The 13,999-nt window shown below is 35.3% G+C and overlaps 1 protein-coding gene across 1 annotated transcript in view; it reads left to right on the forward strand.

Moving 5' to 3' along the window:
• RGS7BP (regulator of G protein signaling 7 binding protein) overlaps positions 1-13,750 on the forward strand; it is a 38,073-nt gene extending 24,323 nt beyond the window's left edge. The window contains exons 3-6 of the mRNA XM_031051630.2: positions 2,053-2,183; positions 10,158-10,305; positions 11,653-11,723; positions 12,727-13,750. Of these exons, the coding sequence (XP_030907490.2) occupies positions 2,053-2,183; positions 10,158-10,305; positions 11,653-11,723; positions 12,727-12,818 (442 nt within the window). The 3' untranslated portion in view covers positions 12,819-13,750. The remainder of the gene's footprint in view (positions 1-2,052; positions 2,184-10,157; positions 10,306-11,652; positions 11,724-12,726) is intronic.
• The last annotated feature ends 249 nt before the right edge of the window (positions 13,751-13,999 follow it).

Below are 13,999 nucleotides of genomic sequence, written 5' to 3' on the forward strand. Positions count from 1 at the left end.
GCATGTATGAGCATCAGTAGGCCTCTTTCATATTCTGCGGAAGTGCTGAGGTTGCTTCTTCCTTTTTGGAAGGTTTTCACTAATTCATTAAGACCTTCATGATCTCATTTGATTTCTGATGTCACTTGGAGGGACAGAAACTCTTAAGGACCTTGGAAGACCACAGCTTCTTCCTCAGTGAAGGCAGATTATGGCAAGTCCTTGAATCAGTAATTTCTTTGAGACGGCTCCTTTATCCTGCTCACTGAGCCACCTACATCAGGGCCTACCTTAAACTGGATTTATATTCTTAACCCAGGATATCACTGGGTATATTCTTCATCAGTATCACTGAAGTCAGTGGCAGAAGCTGCACACTTTCTAGGCAATGTATGGTTGTCTTTGTTAGAAATAATGGTGAATATCAAATACCAAGAATTACCAGGTTTAAATGTGCAGTATTCATTTGAATTGAACTTCAGGAAAATTGTATCAGCATAAACTGATCAAATTTTCCTCAAAATAGAGGGTTTAGGTTTTGTTCTTGACAAAGGAGCTGGATGTAACATTTTGAATGGACCCTGAATCTGGGTATAAATAATGCCCTCTTACCCTTGAAAAGGAATAACCTATATCATCAGTTTAGATAAACATTGTTTGCTATAGCTTTCAAAACCTTTGGCCTAAATTGTCATTAAGAAATTTGACTCTAGCAGTAGAATTTATTGTTGCTACAAAAAATTTATCAGCAAATAATTTATTTATAATAATTATTAAGATAAAATTATTACTTGTGATAATTTATCAGCAATCATTTATCTGCTTTGGTTTTCTTAAGGAAATCCAGAAGTCTGCTTTTCTCTCATACACAGCAGGGTCTTTTGAAGCATCAATTTAACCACAGGAAACTCAATCACTATAAAGAATGTTAGCAATCTTTTTATCGTAAAAGCTTCACTTACATTATTCATAGTCTAGAAATCTGAAAGAAAGCATGCTGAAATTTTTTTTTGTTGTTTCTTAGCAATAGTAACCAGAAATGGCATTATGTTCAGGTTATTTAGAAAAGCAGGTTCCTCTAGCTGTTATAAAATGCATTTTTGAGGGTTAGTTTACCATTTAACATCACTATGTAGTAAACAAATAGCAGGAATGTCTGAACATGAAATGGCTGAAATCCTGACTCTTCAGTCTTGCCACTTATTGCACCTTGGAGCATTGAAAACCTAGTTTTGGGATATGACTGGATACATCACTTTGTTAGTGTAAATCACTTACAGAAACAGTTACATTTATTAAAAAGTATGTTTATCTCCATGCTGCATTATTAGACTACAAAAATGAGGTTTAATGTCTGATTTTACAGCCAGGCATGCAAATTGGCTCCTGGATCTGTATAAATTATTTTCCTAGTGTCCTAAACAATTTGTTGAAGGTGAAGGATTACTCTGTATTTCAGTTTCTGTTTTCAAGAGAGTTACTACTCTGAAAAAAACTCTCCTCTTTGTGCAATATTTAAACACGGGGGGAGCATGAAGAAGTTCAGGTAGAAACTGTAGAACTAAACGACTACAGATGACTTTTTCCTGATGAGTGTCTTCAAAGTAGGGTTAATTATACCTTATCCAGGATTTGTAACTGCACGGTGACTGTGAAAGTGGCCATGCAATATCCTGCCTCTGCACCAGGACCAAGGGTAACTGAAACTGAATGGCAAAAGAACACTTCAATCTACCAGAATATACTTATCTAAAGCTTTTAAAGAGGAAAAGAGATCACAGTCATTTATTTACCCCTTTTTCCAAAAACAAGCAGAGGAGTAAATAAGGACATGCAATTTTACCAAAGACAACCCGAGTTTTGCTGGTTTAAGCTTGGAGCTTTGTAGAGCTGAAGTATTTTTGTAAATAAAGCTTGATATAAAAGTTGGGTTTTTTTTATCATATACACATAGCTTTATAGTTTATGAAGCAGATTATGATGTGGTTGCTTGCAACAGCAAGGAAATGGATTTGATGACCCTCACGTCCTTCCAGTCCCATTCCTAACAAATTCTTTTCTCTTTTACTGCAGCCCGGAAGATGGTGAAATTCATCCTGAAATCTGTAGACTATACATCCAGTTACAGTGTTGCTTAGAAATGTACACAACAGAAATGCTAAAGTCCATATGTCTGCTAGGATCACTGCAGTTTCATCGGAAAGGTATGGAATTGCTCAAATATATAGATTTAAAGAAGAAAACAGAACACAGTCTTGTGAGGGTATGGTTGGGTATTTCTGATAGACAAAGCACTGTGCTGGTTTTGGCTGGCATAGATTTCTTCATAGTAGCCAGTATGGTCTGGTTTAGGTTTGTGCTGCCACAGTTTACAATGCAGGGATGTTTTCATTTCTGCTGAGCAGTGCATACACAACATCAAGACTTTTTCTGCTTCTCACCTCACGCCACCAGCAAGTAGGCTGCTGGTGCACAAGAAGTTGGGAAGGGACAGAGCCAGGACAGCCAACCCCAACTGACCACAGAGATAGTCCATACCATCATACTCAGCATGTAAAGCTGGCAGGGAGAAGAAAGAAGTGGGGACCTTCCATGATGATGGTGTTTGTTTTCCAAAGTAACCACCACACATGATGAAGCCCTGCTCTCTTGGGGATGGCTGAACACCTGCCTGTGCATAGGCAGTGGTGAATGAACTGTGCTTGCATGCACAGCTTTGCTTTTTCCCTTCTCAACTGTCTTGAGCTCAACCCATGAGTTTTCTCACTTCTACTCTTCCATTTCTCTCTCCCACCCCACCAGGGAGGAGTGAGTGAGTGGCTCTGTGGGGCTTAGTTGCTGGCTGGGGTTAAACCATGACAAGCACCAAACTGTAAAATGAACTGTAACACTGAAGCTCTTCAGCTACTGAAAAAACAGCTGTATTTCTGCTTCTTTATCATTATTCTTACAGAAGGGTGTCATATCAGGCATTTATCTCTAATGTCCTTGAAGTTTAGAAGTCTGAAATAATTTTTTTAAGAGTGATCTCAAAAGTTTTATCTGTCGTTGGTCAGATCAGTGGGCAAACTATCTTAGTCATTTTGTAAGAGGCATTTGTCTGGTGCAGTATTTGAGGGCATGTGGTAGGTAGAGCAGTATGGCATGGTTTTAGTACTAAACTGATCTCTTACTGTCCCAGTTGTTACTTCTGCAGAGATGCCAGCTTGGAGCAAAAGACAGATACATATGGTCAGAAACTGGCTCACCTTCATAAAACTAGATACAAGACTGGGAACTGAAAACTATCTCAAAGAGTACTTTTACACACAAAGGAGATGCTCTTGCTTCAGCAAAGTTGCTTCTCTCTAATGATCTTATATTTGATTAGCCACATACTAAAAGGAAGATGTAGAAATGCAGATAATTTACTGAATAGGTTACTTAGTAACCTCATTACTCATTGATGGAATACATTGTTTGGGAGCATATCTCTGCTGATTGTAACTGCCCTTTTCCCAGACAATATCTCAGCAGAATTTATTAGGTGAAGACAAGATGAAGTTCTGTAATGAGCTGTAATGTAGGTTTTGTAATGAACCTTATATATTTCCTGTCACCCTGAAAGATCTCATAATGTATTCTTCACATCTAGCTATAGCATACAGCTAAATCAAATTATTTTTTTATTGTTAAATTAAGACATAGAGGTTTATAACTGCTCATTTGAGCTTTTCAGTGATTTTCTCAAGTCTAAAAGAAATCTATAAAATAGGAAGAGACAGAATTAACAGAGCCATCATATAACAGTTGACAGTAGCTGCTAAAATGAATCATCATTTTTTATGACAGATTGTATTGCATTTCCTAGCATTGGCTACAGTTGTCAAACCATCTTCTGTAATTGCAGAAAGAAAGTAGCTTGAGGTGACTGAGTAACCCTGATATATCCATGTCTCTCCCTTTTGCCTTTGGATGGAATCTACGTTAATAACTTAATATCAAGCCATTAGATGTCTAAATTGGATAAGGTTAATTACAGCATTATAGTATGGACCACCTTAGTTCCTATTTGGCTGTACTTTTGTCCATCATTATTTCCTCTTCTCACTATAAAGTTATGGTAGCTATTCTCCCATTGCTAAATATAGTAATTTTTGTCCTGTATCCATGTAGAGATAATCATAGTAGCTTGACTCTAAATTTCTATGACATTCTTTGAGAAAAATTCATAATAGGCAAAACATGTACAATTGCAGTGATTCAGGTAATTTGAATTTTGGAACTTAGCCAATAGAACATTGATCTTGTATAATAAATACTGGGTGTTTGCAACATCTAGAAGTATTTTAAAGGTATCATGCCACAAGGGGAATTCCAGTTATATGGGTTTTTTTCACACTGAAAATAGTCATATACTCAAGAGGCACCCAAAGAGGCTGTGAAATCTCCATCCTTGGAGATACTAATAACTCAAATAGCTGTGAATAATGTGATGCAAGTTGACCCTGCTTTCGGTAGGGTATTAGACGAGATGGCTTTCCAACCTATTTATTCTACGTTCTGCCAAAACGTACTATTTTCCAAGGAGCAGAATGAGCCCATACCTTTCTTTAATTTCCTTACTTTTGGAGAGTGGTACTGCAGTGTAGGCAAAGTACCTACATAAATCTATCTTGGGGAATGAAGGAGCTGGTAACTTCACCATCATAAAATGCATTGTGCTGTTTCTAGTATATAGCTTTTTTACTTTTTCACCTGTTTAGTTCTTCACCATCTGAGTGACCATATTAAAAAAAGATTAATAATTTTCCTTGGTATAAAGACTACTACCCTTAGAAAACATCTTTGCTTAATTCATAAATATGCATGTCTGATGTTTTTGTTGTGTCTTGAAGCTCATTTCTGAAAGTAATATTTTCCATTTGAATGTAATATTTTTCATTTTCAGGTACCATTAACTGTTGAGTACGTAGCTTGCAAGGTTTTTAACTCTCCCATGAGATTTCACCAATTTGTGTTCTTACTCAAACATCAGATATTCAAGTAGGATAACATGTAGGCTTTTCTCAGCAAACTCCAGTTAATAAATAGTAATGTGCATACTAGTATCTTGATGAGATTGTTATCAAACAAACTACAGAACTAAGGCAGTGGGCTGATGCTGATGCTCTTTTCCCAAGAGAAACTCAGTGTTCCCTACTGAGAAACAGATGCTTTTTAACAAAATACCAACTATAGTTTGAAGGGCTGAGCTCTAAGTATCTTCACTGTCTTTCACAGCACTGATCTTCTCATCTCTCTATCTGTTCTTTCTGTTGTACAGAACAGTCCTATATATAACGTATAGTATATACCAAGCTTCCTGTACAGAAATTTCTTGCATGTTTATAGGACTTTAGATAAACTTACTACTGTCATACAAACTCTGCTAGAAAAGTCATATAGTCTGTTATTTCTTTGAGATGTAACAGTCACAGTGGGGCCAAAAGTCATAAATATTTCCAGCTGTGTTATGCAGTAAGTAAACTGAGGTAAGTGCTCTCTATAATTCTTTTCTAAGATACATACACCCAAAAAGCCAAGTGTTGAAAACACATTATGACTGTAAAACTCAACATTCAGAAAGTCTCCAAAGGATGCAATGAAAGTAGCCTTAATTGAAGCTTTTTGTAGCTACTATATGTTTGGTTAGCTGATCATATAGTTTATTATTCCTCTTTTCCACAATCCCAATATTAGATTACTTAACCTTATATTAGTATTAGATTAGCCCTTTTCCAAATTAATACTGAAGTTGTCAAGGTCCCACACTGGGACAACCCAGAATTACTGCAGAGTTCTTAAGTGCACTTCAGCATATGTTGCTGTATTCAAGCCACAAATATTTTGCAGTCAGATGTTTTTACTGATACCTTATAAAGAACTTAATTGTATGTTTAATATGTAAACATAACAGATAAAGGAGCTTTGCAGATTCATATATGAATGATAATAATATATTAATTTCACTGTGAGGAACTGTAAAATATTTTTATTATAATTGAATCATTATAGCATGTCACTGTGGAAATGCACATTATTGAAATTTAATGTCTATATATATATATAGAAGCCATTAATTTCTTAGGATACTCTACAGGAATAATTGACTTGTTTGGTTATACAATTATATATTACAAAGTATTCTGTAAAATCCTAAATAGCAGATTACAATAATTCTGTTAGTTAGCTATGCAGCATGTGAGCAAGGCACTTACTTTAATAACCAAGGGAGTGGGCCCATACAACACATCAAAGGCAAGAGGGAACAGTTAAAATGAACTGGAGGTGTTCTCCAGAGTTCAAAACATGCTGTAAAAATAGTTAAAGCTCCCTTGTCTAAGAAATACAAGGTCTGAAACTGATAGCTGTTTGTGCTGAGTTTGAGGAAAGTAATTCCTGCATTCTTGATACATAAAATCACAGATTTGATATGAAATCACAGATAATTGTGTATCATATACCACTCTAGAAATTAATAGTGTAACTGTTGTTTTTCCAGTATGCATCTTGTAATAACAACATGTTATTTCCTTAAGGTAGTACTTAAAAGCCTGTGATAACTTGTGTTACAGATTACAAAATAAACCCTCAATTCAGTGAAGGGATTTTGTTTTATTTGGTTTGTTTAAATTACATGATTTTTAGGGTCTTGGAGGAGAAAGGAATGATTGCTTAGTGAAATTACTGCAGTCTCAGAAATCTATTTTAAAACTGGTAGTAGATATGTGTAATTACTTACACATACTACTTACACAGGAAGGATAAGACATGAGAGAAAAGCACACAGATGTGGAGAAACAAGCACTTAAAAAATCCAGAGACTTGCCCCTTCTCAAGTGGACACTGAAGAGACCAAAATGAACAGAACAAAAACAGGCATGGAAGGAGGACAACACAACTTCTACCACAGATTTATTCCTACTGTGTTTTCTTTAGTAATAACGAAGGACAATCACTTGAGTTCTGCAGGTCCCATATGTGAGTCAGGAATGAAGTTCCTCAGGCTGTTAGCCATATTTACCATGTTTCTTGTTTACTTCTTATGTGATTCTTTCCTATTCCACTTTTTACATTCTCCTTTTCATTTAATTAAGCTGTGATCTACAACTTATGCATTTATCCTTAATAGCAGGGTAGAGGTTTGATGCAAATGCCACCTTCTTTTTGAGAGAGAGGTTCTGTCAGCTTTGTTAAATTCTGTTGTTCCCCTGAAATATCTGTCCAGTTCATCTGTAGTAAAATCTATCTAGCTCTGAGGTGCCTATAATAGGTCCTTTATTCATTACATGAGTTTCTCTGCAAAGCAGGTGATGACTGAGTATGTGCACAGGGTAGCATGACTAGCAATACGGAGCAGAGCAAGGGAAACACATTAAGCACAGTGATCACAGATGTTGTATGTAACCTTAGTGAACTGATTATTTTCTACCCTTTTATTTAGCATCAATAAAGCTCAAATTTGATGTTCACAATTATTTAATTCGATAAATTTAATTTTGTACCAAAGGCAAGTAAAAAAAAAAAAAGCTGAATTAGAGGCTAAAAGATAAAGAGTAATCATGCTTTATCTTAAAATTTCACAGTAAAAAGAGCCTCTGCCTAGTCAACTGGCAAGAGCAGCAAGCATATATGAACACCTTTAACAACACTGTGGGCATAATCAAAGTCCAACTGAAGTTAATAGAAGTCTACTCACTAAATTGAAAGTAAAATGTAGGATTCATATCCCTATTTTAAGAATGTGTAACAGAAAAGCTATCCTTACCACCACTAGGAATATAAGAAGATTTGAAAAGCTTTTGTTTCCCTACAGGCTGTGCCATGTAGTAGAAACATTGAGCCTGAGTCATATACATTATTAAAGCAAAACCTTTATTATTAGCTGACTCTAACTCTTTTCAAGTGATTGAAGAAAGGCTTCATGAATTGCTCAAAATACAACAGAATTACTGTTAAACAGCTCTTTTCAACTGAAATTTGTGCTGTTCTTTCTCTTAAATCTACAAGAGTTTTCTTTTGTGCTAACAGAAAGAATGTTACATTCTCAGTGCTTCTGTTCTCAACTTGCAAAAAATAACCTTTACTGTTATTTCATGTGGTACTGATATTATTGCCACTGAAACACCTTTCATATGCTTGAAGGATGCTTCTGTAGATAGGGTTGTTCTTGACACCATGTCACCAAAAGTCAGGTCAGATTTTCAACATAACACTTCAAAATAACGGGAGAATTAACTAATACCCCATTTCACAAGTAATACCTTGTGGTATCCCTGGTAAATTAGATGGTTTCCCTGGGGCAACCCTCTTACAAAGAAATAGTAAGAGGTAATAGTATGTAGTGTAATGGGCTTCTTGTAATGGGAAAAATAATGAATAACGAAGCTTACACAATTAACTATTAAACTTGTACAATATGAAGTACCTAAACCAGCATAAGCTGCATTTAAGAGACAGAAAAATTGGAAAGTTATACCTACAGGGTGATACAGAGTAAAACAAACAATGTGGGAAGTAGTCTTTGGCTGCTTTTCCAGAAGCAGCTGGATCAACATAATACCTTGTTACCACCAGAAAAATACTCAGTTCTTCCTCTTTATTAATGCCCTACCCTGTATCATGCCTTCATTTCTTCCTCCCTTCCACTGCTTCTGGCCACATGATCCTCCTCTGGCACTTGCTCTCAAACATGTAAGCACTCTTTACTGACCTAAAACTTTACTGACTTCAAACACTTCATCAGAAAACTTCACATTTTATTTGATCTTTTTTTTTGTGGTAATCTTCTACCATTTGATGGTTAAAGTAGCTCACAGAGGGGTCTCACAAAGCACAAGTTAGTAGTAGATGCCAAAGTAAGGAGCAGAGAAAGGAGAGAGTACATCAGTCTGTTACAGACAGTAAACTTGCTGTGTCAGGTCATGCGATCTCTTGGAATCATAGTAAGATGACTTAGTCAAGAGCAAAGCAGGAAGGGATTCCTACTGACTTAAAAAAGTAATGAAAACATTAAGCAACTATCTTCTGTAGTACAAGTAATGTCTAGTTTGACATTCAGATGAGTTGCTAAGAATATTATCTTCTTTTTTTAGAAAAGGAATAATTTTCCTATTAATATAATTCCTATCATTGTTATTTCTTGTCAAATGTTATAGTAACTACTCAGGGTTTTTCCTGATGTGAATTTTTTTTTAAATTTCAAAAATTGTGAGGTGAAAAAACATTTCCTATTCAACTCCTAATATCACTGGTTTAAACACTGGCAGGTTTTCTCTATTTTTAGAAATTTTTCTTTCTTTCTGAGATTGTTTACTCCATTTCATGAGAGAACTCAGAAGGGAAAAAACTTTAATTCTCAATAACATGTCTGGGATGCACTCCAATTTGAATTTCCTTATTTAAATGTACGTTGTGCCAGGACTGTATTTGCATTACAGAAAGGAATACCATCAGACAGTCCAAAGGAGGTTTGGAAGGATGACAAAAAATCCCACCAATACTTAACTCTCTCTTATTCTCCACTGTAATGGACCACATCCTTTATCCCATTCTCTCCCTGGCAGAGGCAATGGCAGATCTGTCATGAAGCTCCCATTCGATTCCAACACTGCATTTCATTTCCATATAGTGAGCATGAATTAGGCAAGTGTAAGCATGGAAATTCAAAATGTGATGCTCTGAGTGGTGGCAGCTATATATTGCTTTTAAAATCACAAAGTAAATATTTTGTCTCTTGTTTTCCCTTAGCATTACTAGGAGACATGGATTGCAGTGTTCTTTAGTGTCAAAGTTTTTGAAGCTGCTTTCAGAATGTATGCTGTAGTTTCCTTGCTTATTTTGTTCTGTTTTGTATCACATGTGAACCACTAGAGTTTAAGTGAAGCCTTTCGTAATGCTCACTATGTAAAATTCTAAACTCCACATGTGCCTCCCTGGAACACCTCTTACTTTGGCAGGAGTAACACACAGCAGCACCCTGATTAGCAGATGGGTGTCTTGCTCTCTTTATGAGCAGTTCTTCCTCAGAGTTTGCATTCATTGCTTTCTTCATTTATACTCTGCAAGACCGAGCTCAAAACATCAATGCTATTATCTGAGTATACAGTTTAATTAATAAATAATGGGGATATATGTTTTCTTTAAATATTTTAAAGGAAAAGAATCTGGTGCCTCGGCCAAGATCCTAGATACTAAAGTGGAGGAGAGTTCCGAAGTACCTTTTTTAGAAGACACATCATCATCACCAACGGATATTCAACAGCATTTATGGCAGGTTTCCACAGATATTGAACACACTGAAAGGTATGTGTAGCACTTCAGTCCTAAACAAAGCTAATTTTCATCTAGGGTTTATGTAGTCTTTTACAATTAGGAAGTCAGTGTTGCTAATATTAAAGACATTGATAAATTAAATCACCTGTTGACATTTCTGTTACGTTTATCATACCTGCGAGCAACTCCTAAAATAAGGGCAGAGAGAGGTGACATGCTTAATTTGGCCAGTTAACGGGGGGTAATTAGCAAAAACAAAACATGGGAAACTGTGTTGCTAGTGGGCCAGGTTCTCTAAAAGAAGCAAATCTGCTGGCCTGCAGCTCTGCATTCAGAAGTTGAAAGCACAGAATCTAGTTCATTTCAGTTGCTTCTGCCCATAGTTATCAATGTGGAAGCCTTAGGAGGGGAACATCATCCACAGGTTTATCAAAGCGGAGTTCTCTTACTCTCTTAACTGTGCAATTGAAAGACTGGGAGTAATCCTGATGGCCAACATTTCTTTGCAAGAAATACCTGATGTCTTCACATATTAAGCTGCTGATGAGATGTTAATGGTTATCATGTATGTTTGTATAAAACTAAGCTCTACTGAGAGAGTAACCTGGAGATTAAATCTGACAAATTTCTTATGAGACGTACTGCTTTATTTCTAAGAGCCATTTTGCATGTAGGTGCAAAATCCTGAAAACTTTTAGACATTACAAACCTGCTCACAATATTGCTGGTGTGCCACCTATCTGTAAAACAGGAACATTTTTGCAGCTTTTGGCCTCTCTCAAAACATATCCAAATGTAACTTGCTTTGTGAGACAATATTTTATTACCATTTTCTTTTATTTACTTAGAAAATTTCATGCCAGATTCTCCTAAGAGAGATAAGAGTGACATCTCTGTTTCCAAATTTTCAGTTAGTGTGCAGCAATACATATAATGGGTTAGCTACATGTATTATAATTTCCTTTTGAACAATGAAACACATTCGTGGCACAAGCTACAAACTTCTGATAAGGCATATCAAGTTGTCATTAGTACTAGCTTGTCCTAAAAGATGTATTGTGTATTTTGCCACTAGGATCACATTGTGCCCACCAATTCATTTAATATGATTTAATATGGAAGTGCCAGAAAAGATCATAAATGTGGACCAGATGAAACTAGTTAATATCAGACTGGCTTAAAAGTGCTCCATTATTAAATCTACTGCCCTTTATTGTATGCATCTTCTGAAACATGTATGTGAACCAGCTGCTTGCCCAATAGATTTTTGTATTTATTGCTCCATTATTTCAGCATATAAAGCTATCCCGTGAGCCATTCCCCATGCAGTCTTCAACTGCTGTTCTATTGTATCTCTTTAAACTTTTGTTTCCACAGAGATATTAGAGAAATGAAAAACCTTTTAAGTAAACTCAGGGAGACTATGCCTTTACCACTGAAAAATCAAGGTAGGTTTTGTATTTTCTTCATATAAGGAAAAATAAGATAATTAAAGGGCTTGCCTTCTATTAAAAAAACCAAATTAAATAGAAATGACAAAAAGAAAAATCTAGGTGAAGACTCTTCCCTACTGATTCAGTGCAGTCAAAATTTAGTATGTGAACTTCAGCCTTTCAAGTTTCACATGAGGTATTCTGGAATTTTATAGGTATGGTATCTATAGATAAAATAATACACTTTTTCTGGTGACATGAGGGAAACAGGAACTAATTCCCTGATGTAACCAGAATAAGAACATAATGAGACATAGCTCTTAGCATGAAACCTGCCTGAAGATGGCTCAAATTCAAAGTGAATTCTAAAGATTTTGCAGCTCAGTGGTAGTGCATGAGTTGGTGCTAATATATACATTTTGTATGAATTTAAAAGTAGTTAATATAAAAACTAGAAAGCTAACCAGAAATAGGGACAGCATATTGTGCTGACTTTTCCAGACAAATGCCTCTTCTCTTGATGCACCGAGATGTACCAGTGCTCTAGTTTTTAATTAAAATTCTCCCTTATATGCACAAATGGTCACCAAATCATGCTGGTCAGTTTTATGCTGAAATTAAGCCAGAATTTACCTTAGGATTGACATTTCCAAACTTGTATGTCTGCAAGATCTCAAGCTACTTATGCTTAGGTTTCATCTGGGACCCTAACATTATTCATTCATGCAGGAGTATTGTGGCTTAGGTGTCGCATTTTTGGAGGTGTAATTTCTCTTAGGTTTCATTAATAAACTGCTATTCTCCTTGACAAAATTTCTGTTACATTACCACAGAGACCCAGATAATTAGCATTGCAAGACCCTTATTTACAAAATTCAGGTTATTATTTTCTCTGTGCCTAGAGCAGTGGGATCTATTACTTAATCACATCATTGCTGTTAGAATGTATAAATGATAAAAACGCTTGTGTGTGTGCATGTGTACATGCTTGTATTAAAATGTGGGGTTTTACACACAGATGATAGCAGCCTCCTAAACTTGACTCCGTATCCATTGGTAAGAAGACGGAAGAGGAGATTCTTTGGATTGTGCTGTCTTGTCTCAAGTTAGAAGATTAAGCCAAAAGCACCAAGAAAATCATTCATAACTTTGATTAAACCACTATTATTTGACCACTGAAAAGGTGAACATTGCTACTCTTAATTATAAAGTACATTTTCTACACTAGCCTATTCCTTTTTCTCTTCTCCATCCCCCTTTTCAAAAAAGGGTTTTAATAATTTAAGTTGTGGTGGTCATAAACCAGCTGAGGAATAGATCTAGCATAACTAAGAATGCTTTTAAAACTTTTTAAAGTATGTTTTGCATGCTTACTTTCAACCACTCAAAGACATGTGAATTATAGTTAATAGATAACTTTAAAGGGGATTTTTATTGTTCAAACTGCAGCTAAAAGTTTGTGCATAGTATAATACTCATATTAGTATCATATTAAAATACTTGATCATATCCTAACAGTCTTTAAGCATAGAAAGCTATTTAACAGTATTAAATGAAGTATTAAAGTTCTAAAACATTTAAACAATATTGTAACAGAATTTGAACAAAAACCACAGTTGCTTTTTTGTGCTCTTATTCATATTTAGTCTTCCACTATATCTCAATTTAAAAACTTCATAGAAAAATACCTTAATTTATGATACACAAACCATATACAAAAATACTTAGAACTTGTAAATACAGAGAAATCATAATACATACATACTGCACAATGCATAAAAGCAACAGATTTCCTTTTAAGCTGATAGTATCTCTACAAGATTTTTGTGGGAGCAGAAATAAATAATTTATTAAAAGAAGAGTATTTAAAAGAAACCCAAAACAATGTAAAACACAACACCAACCCATTTTGTTTCCAATAGAATTCAAAGCATGGTGTCTGCATCTAAGTACTAATTCATATAGGGCATGCCAGAATTATCTGAGACTGTAATATATTAAATGTTTTACATTGTTAATAAAGTTTTTTTATTTAACTTAAATGTTGTCTTATTTCTAGTTATATTGCCAGAATATGTCTTTTTTTCTAATTTTGAGTGCTACACAAGGTTTTGGTAATTTCTCCATTTTAAGAAGTATATTTACAAAGACAGATAAAAAAATATGATGAATATGTAAATGCTAAAATGACAGCTAGTAGCAGCAGTAAACATTAATAGGTCATACTTACTGTATTGATATTTTAGGATGGTAGGCAAGACACCAGAACTGATCTCATCCTAGACTATAAT

This window comes from Melopsittacus undulatus, chromosome Z (genome assembly GCF_012275295.1).
Source record: "Melopsittacus undulatus isolate bMelUnd1 chromosome Z, bMelUnd1.mat.Z, whole genome shotgun sequence".
NCBI classification, from domain to species: domain Eukaryota; kingdom Metazoa; phylum Chordata; class Aves; order Psittaciformes; family Psittaculidae; genus Melopsittacus; species Melopsittacus undulatus.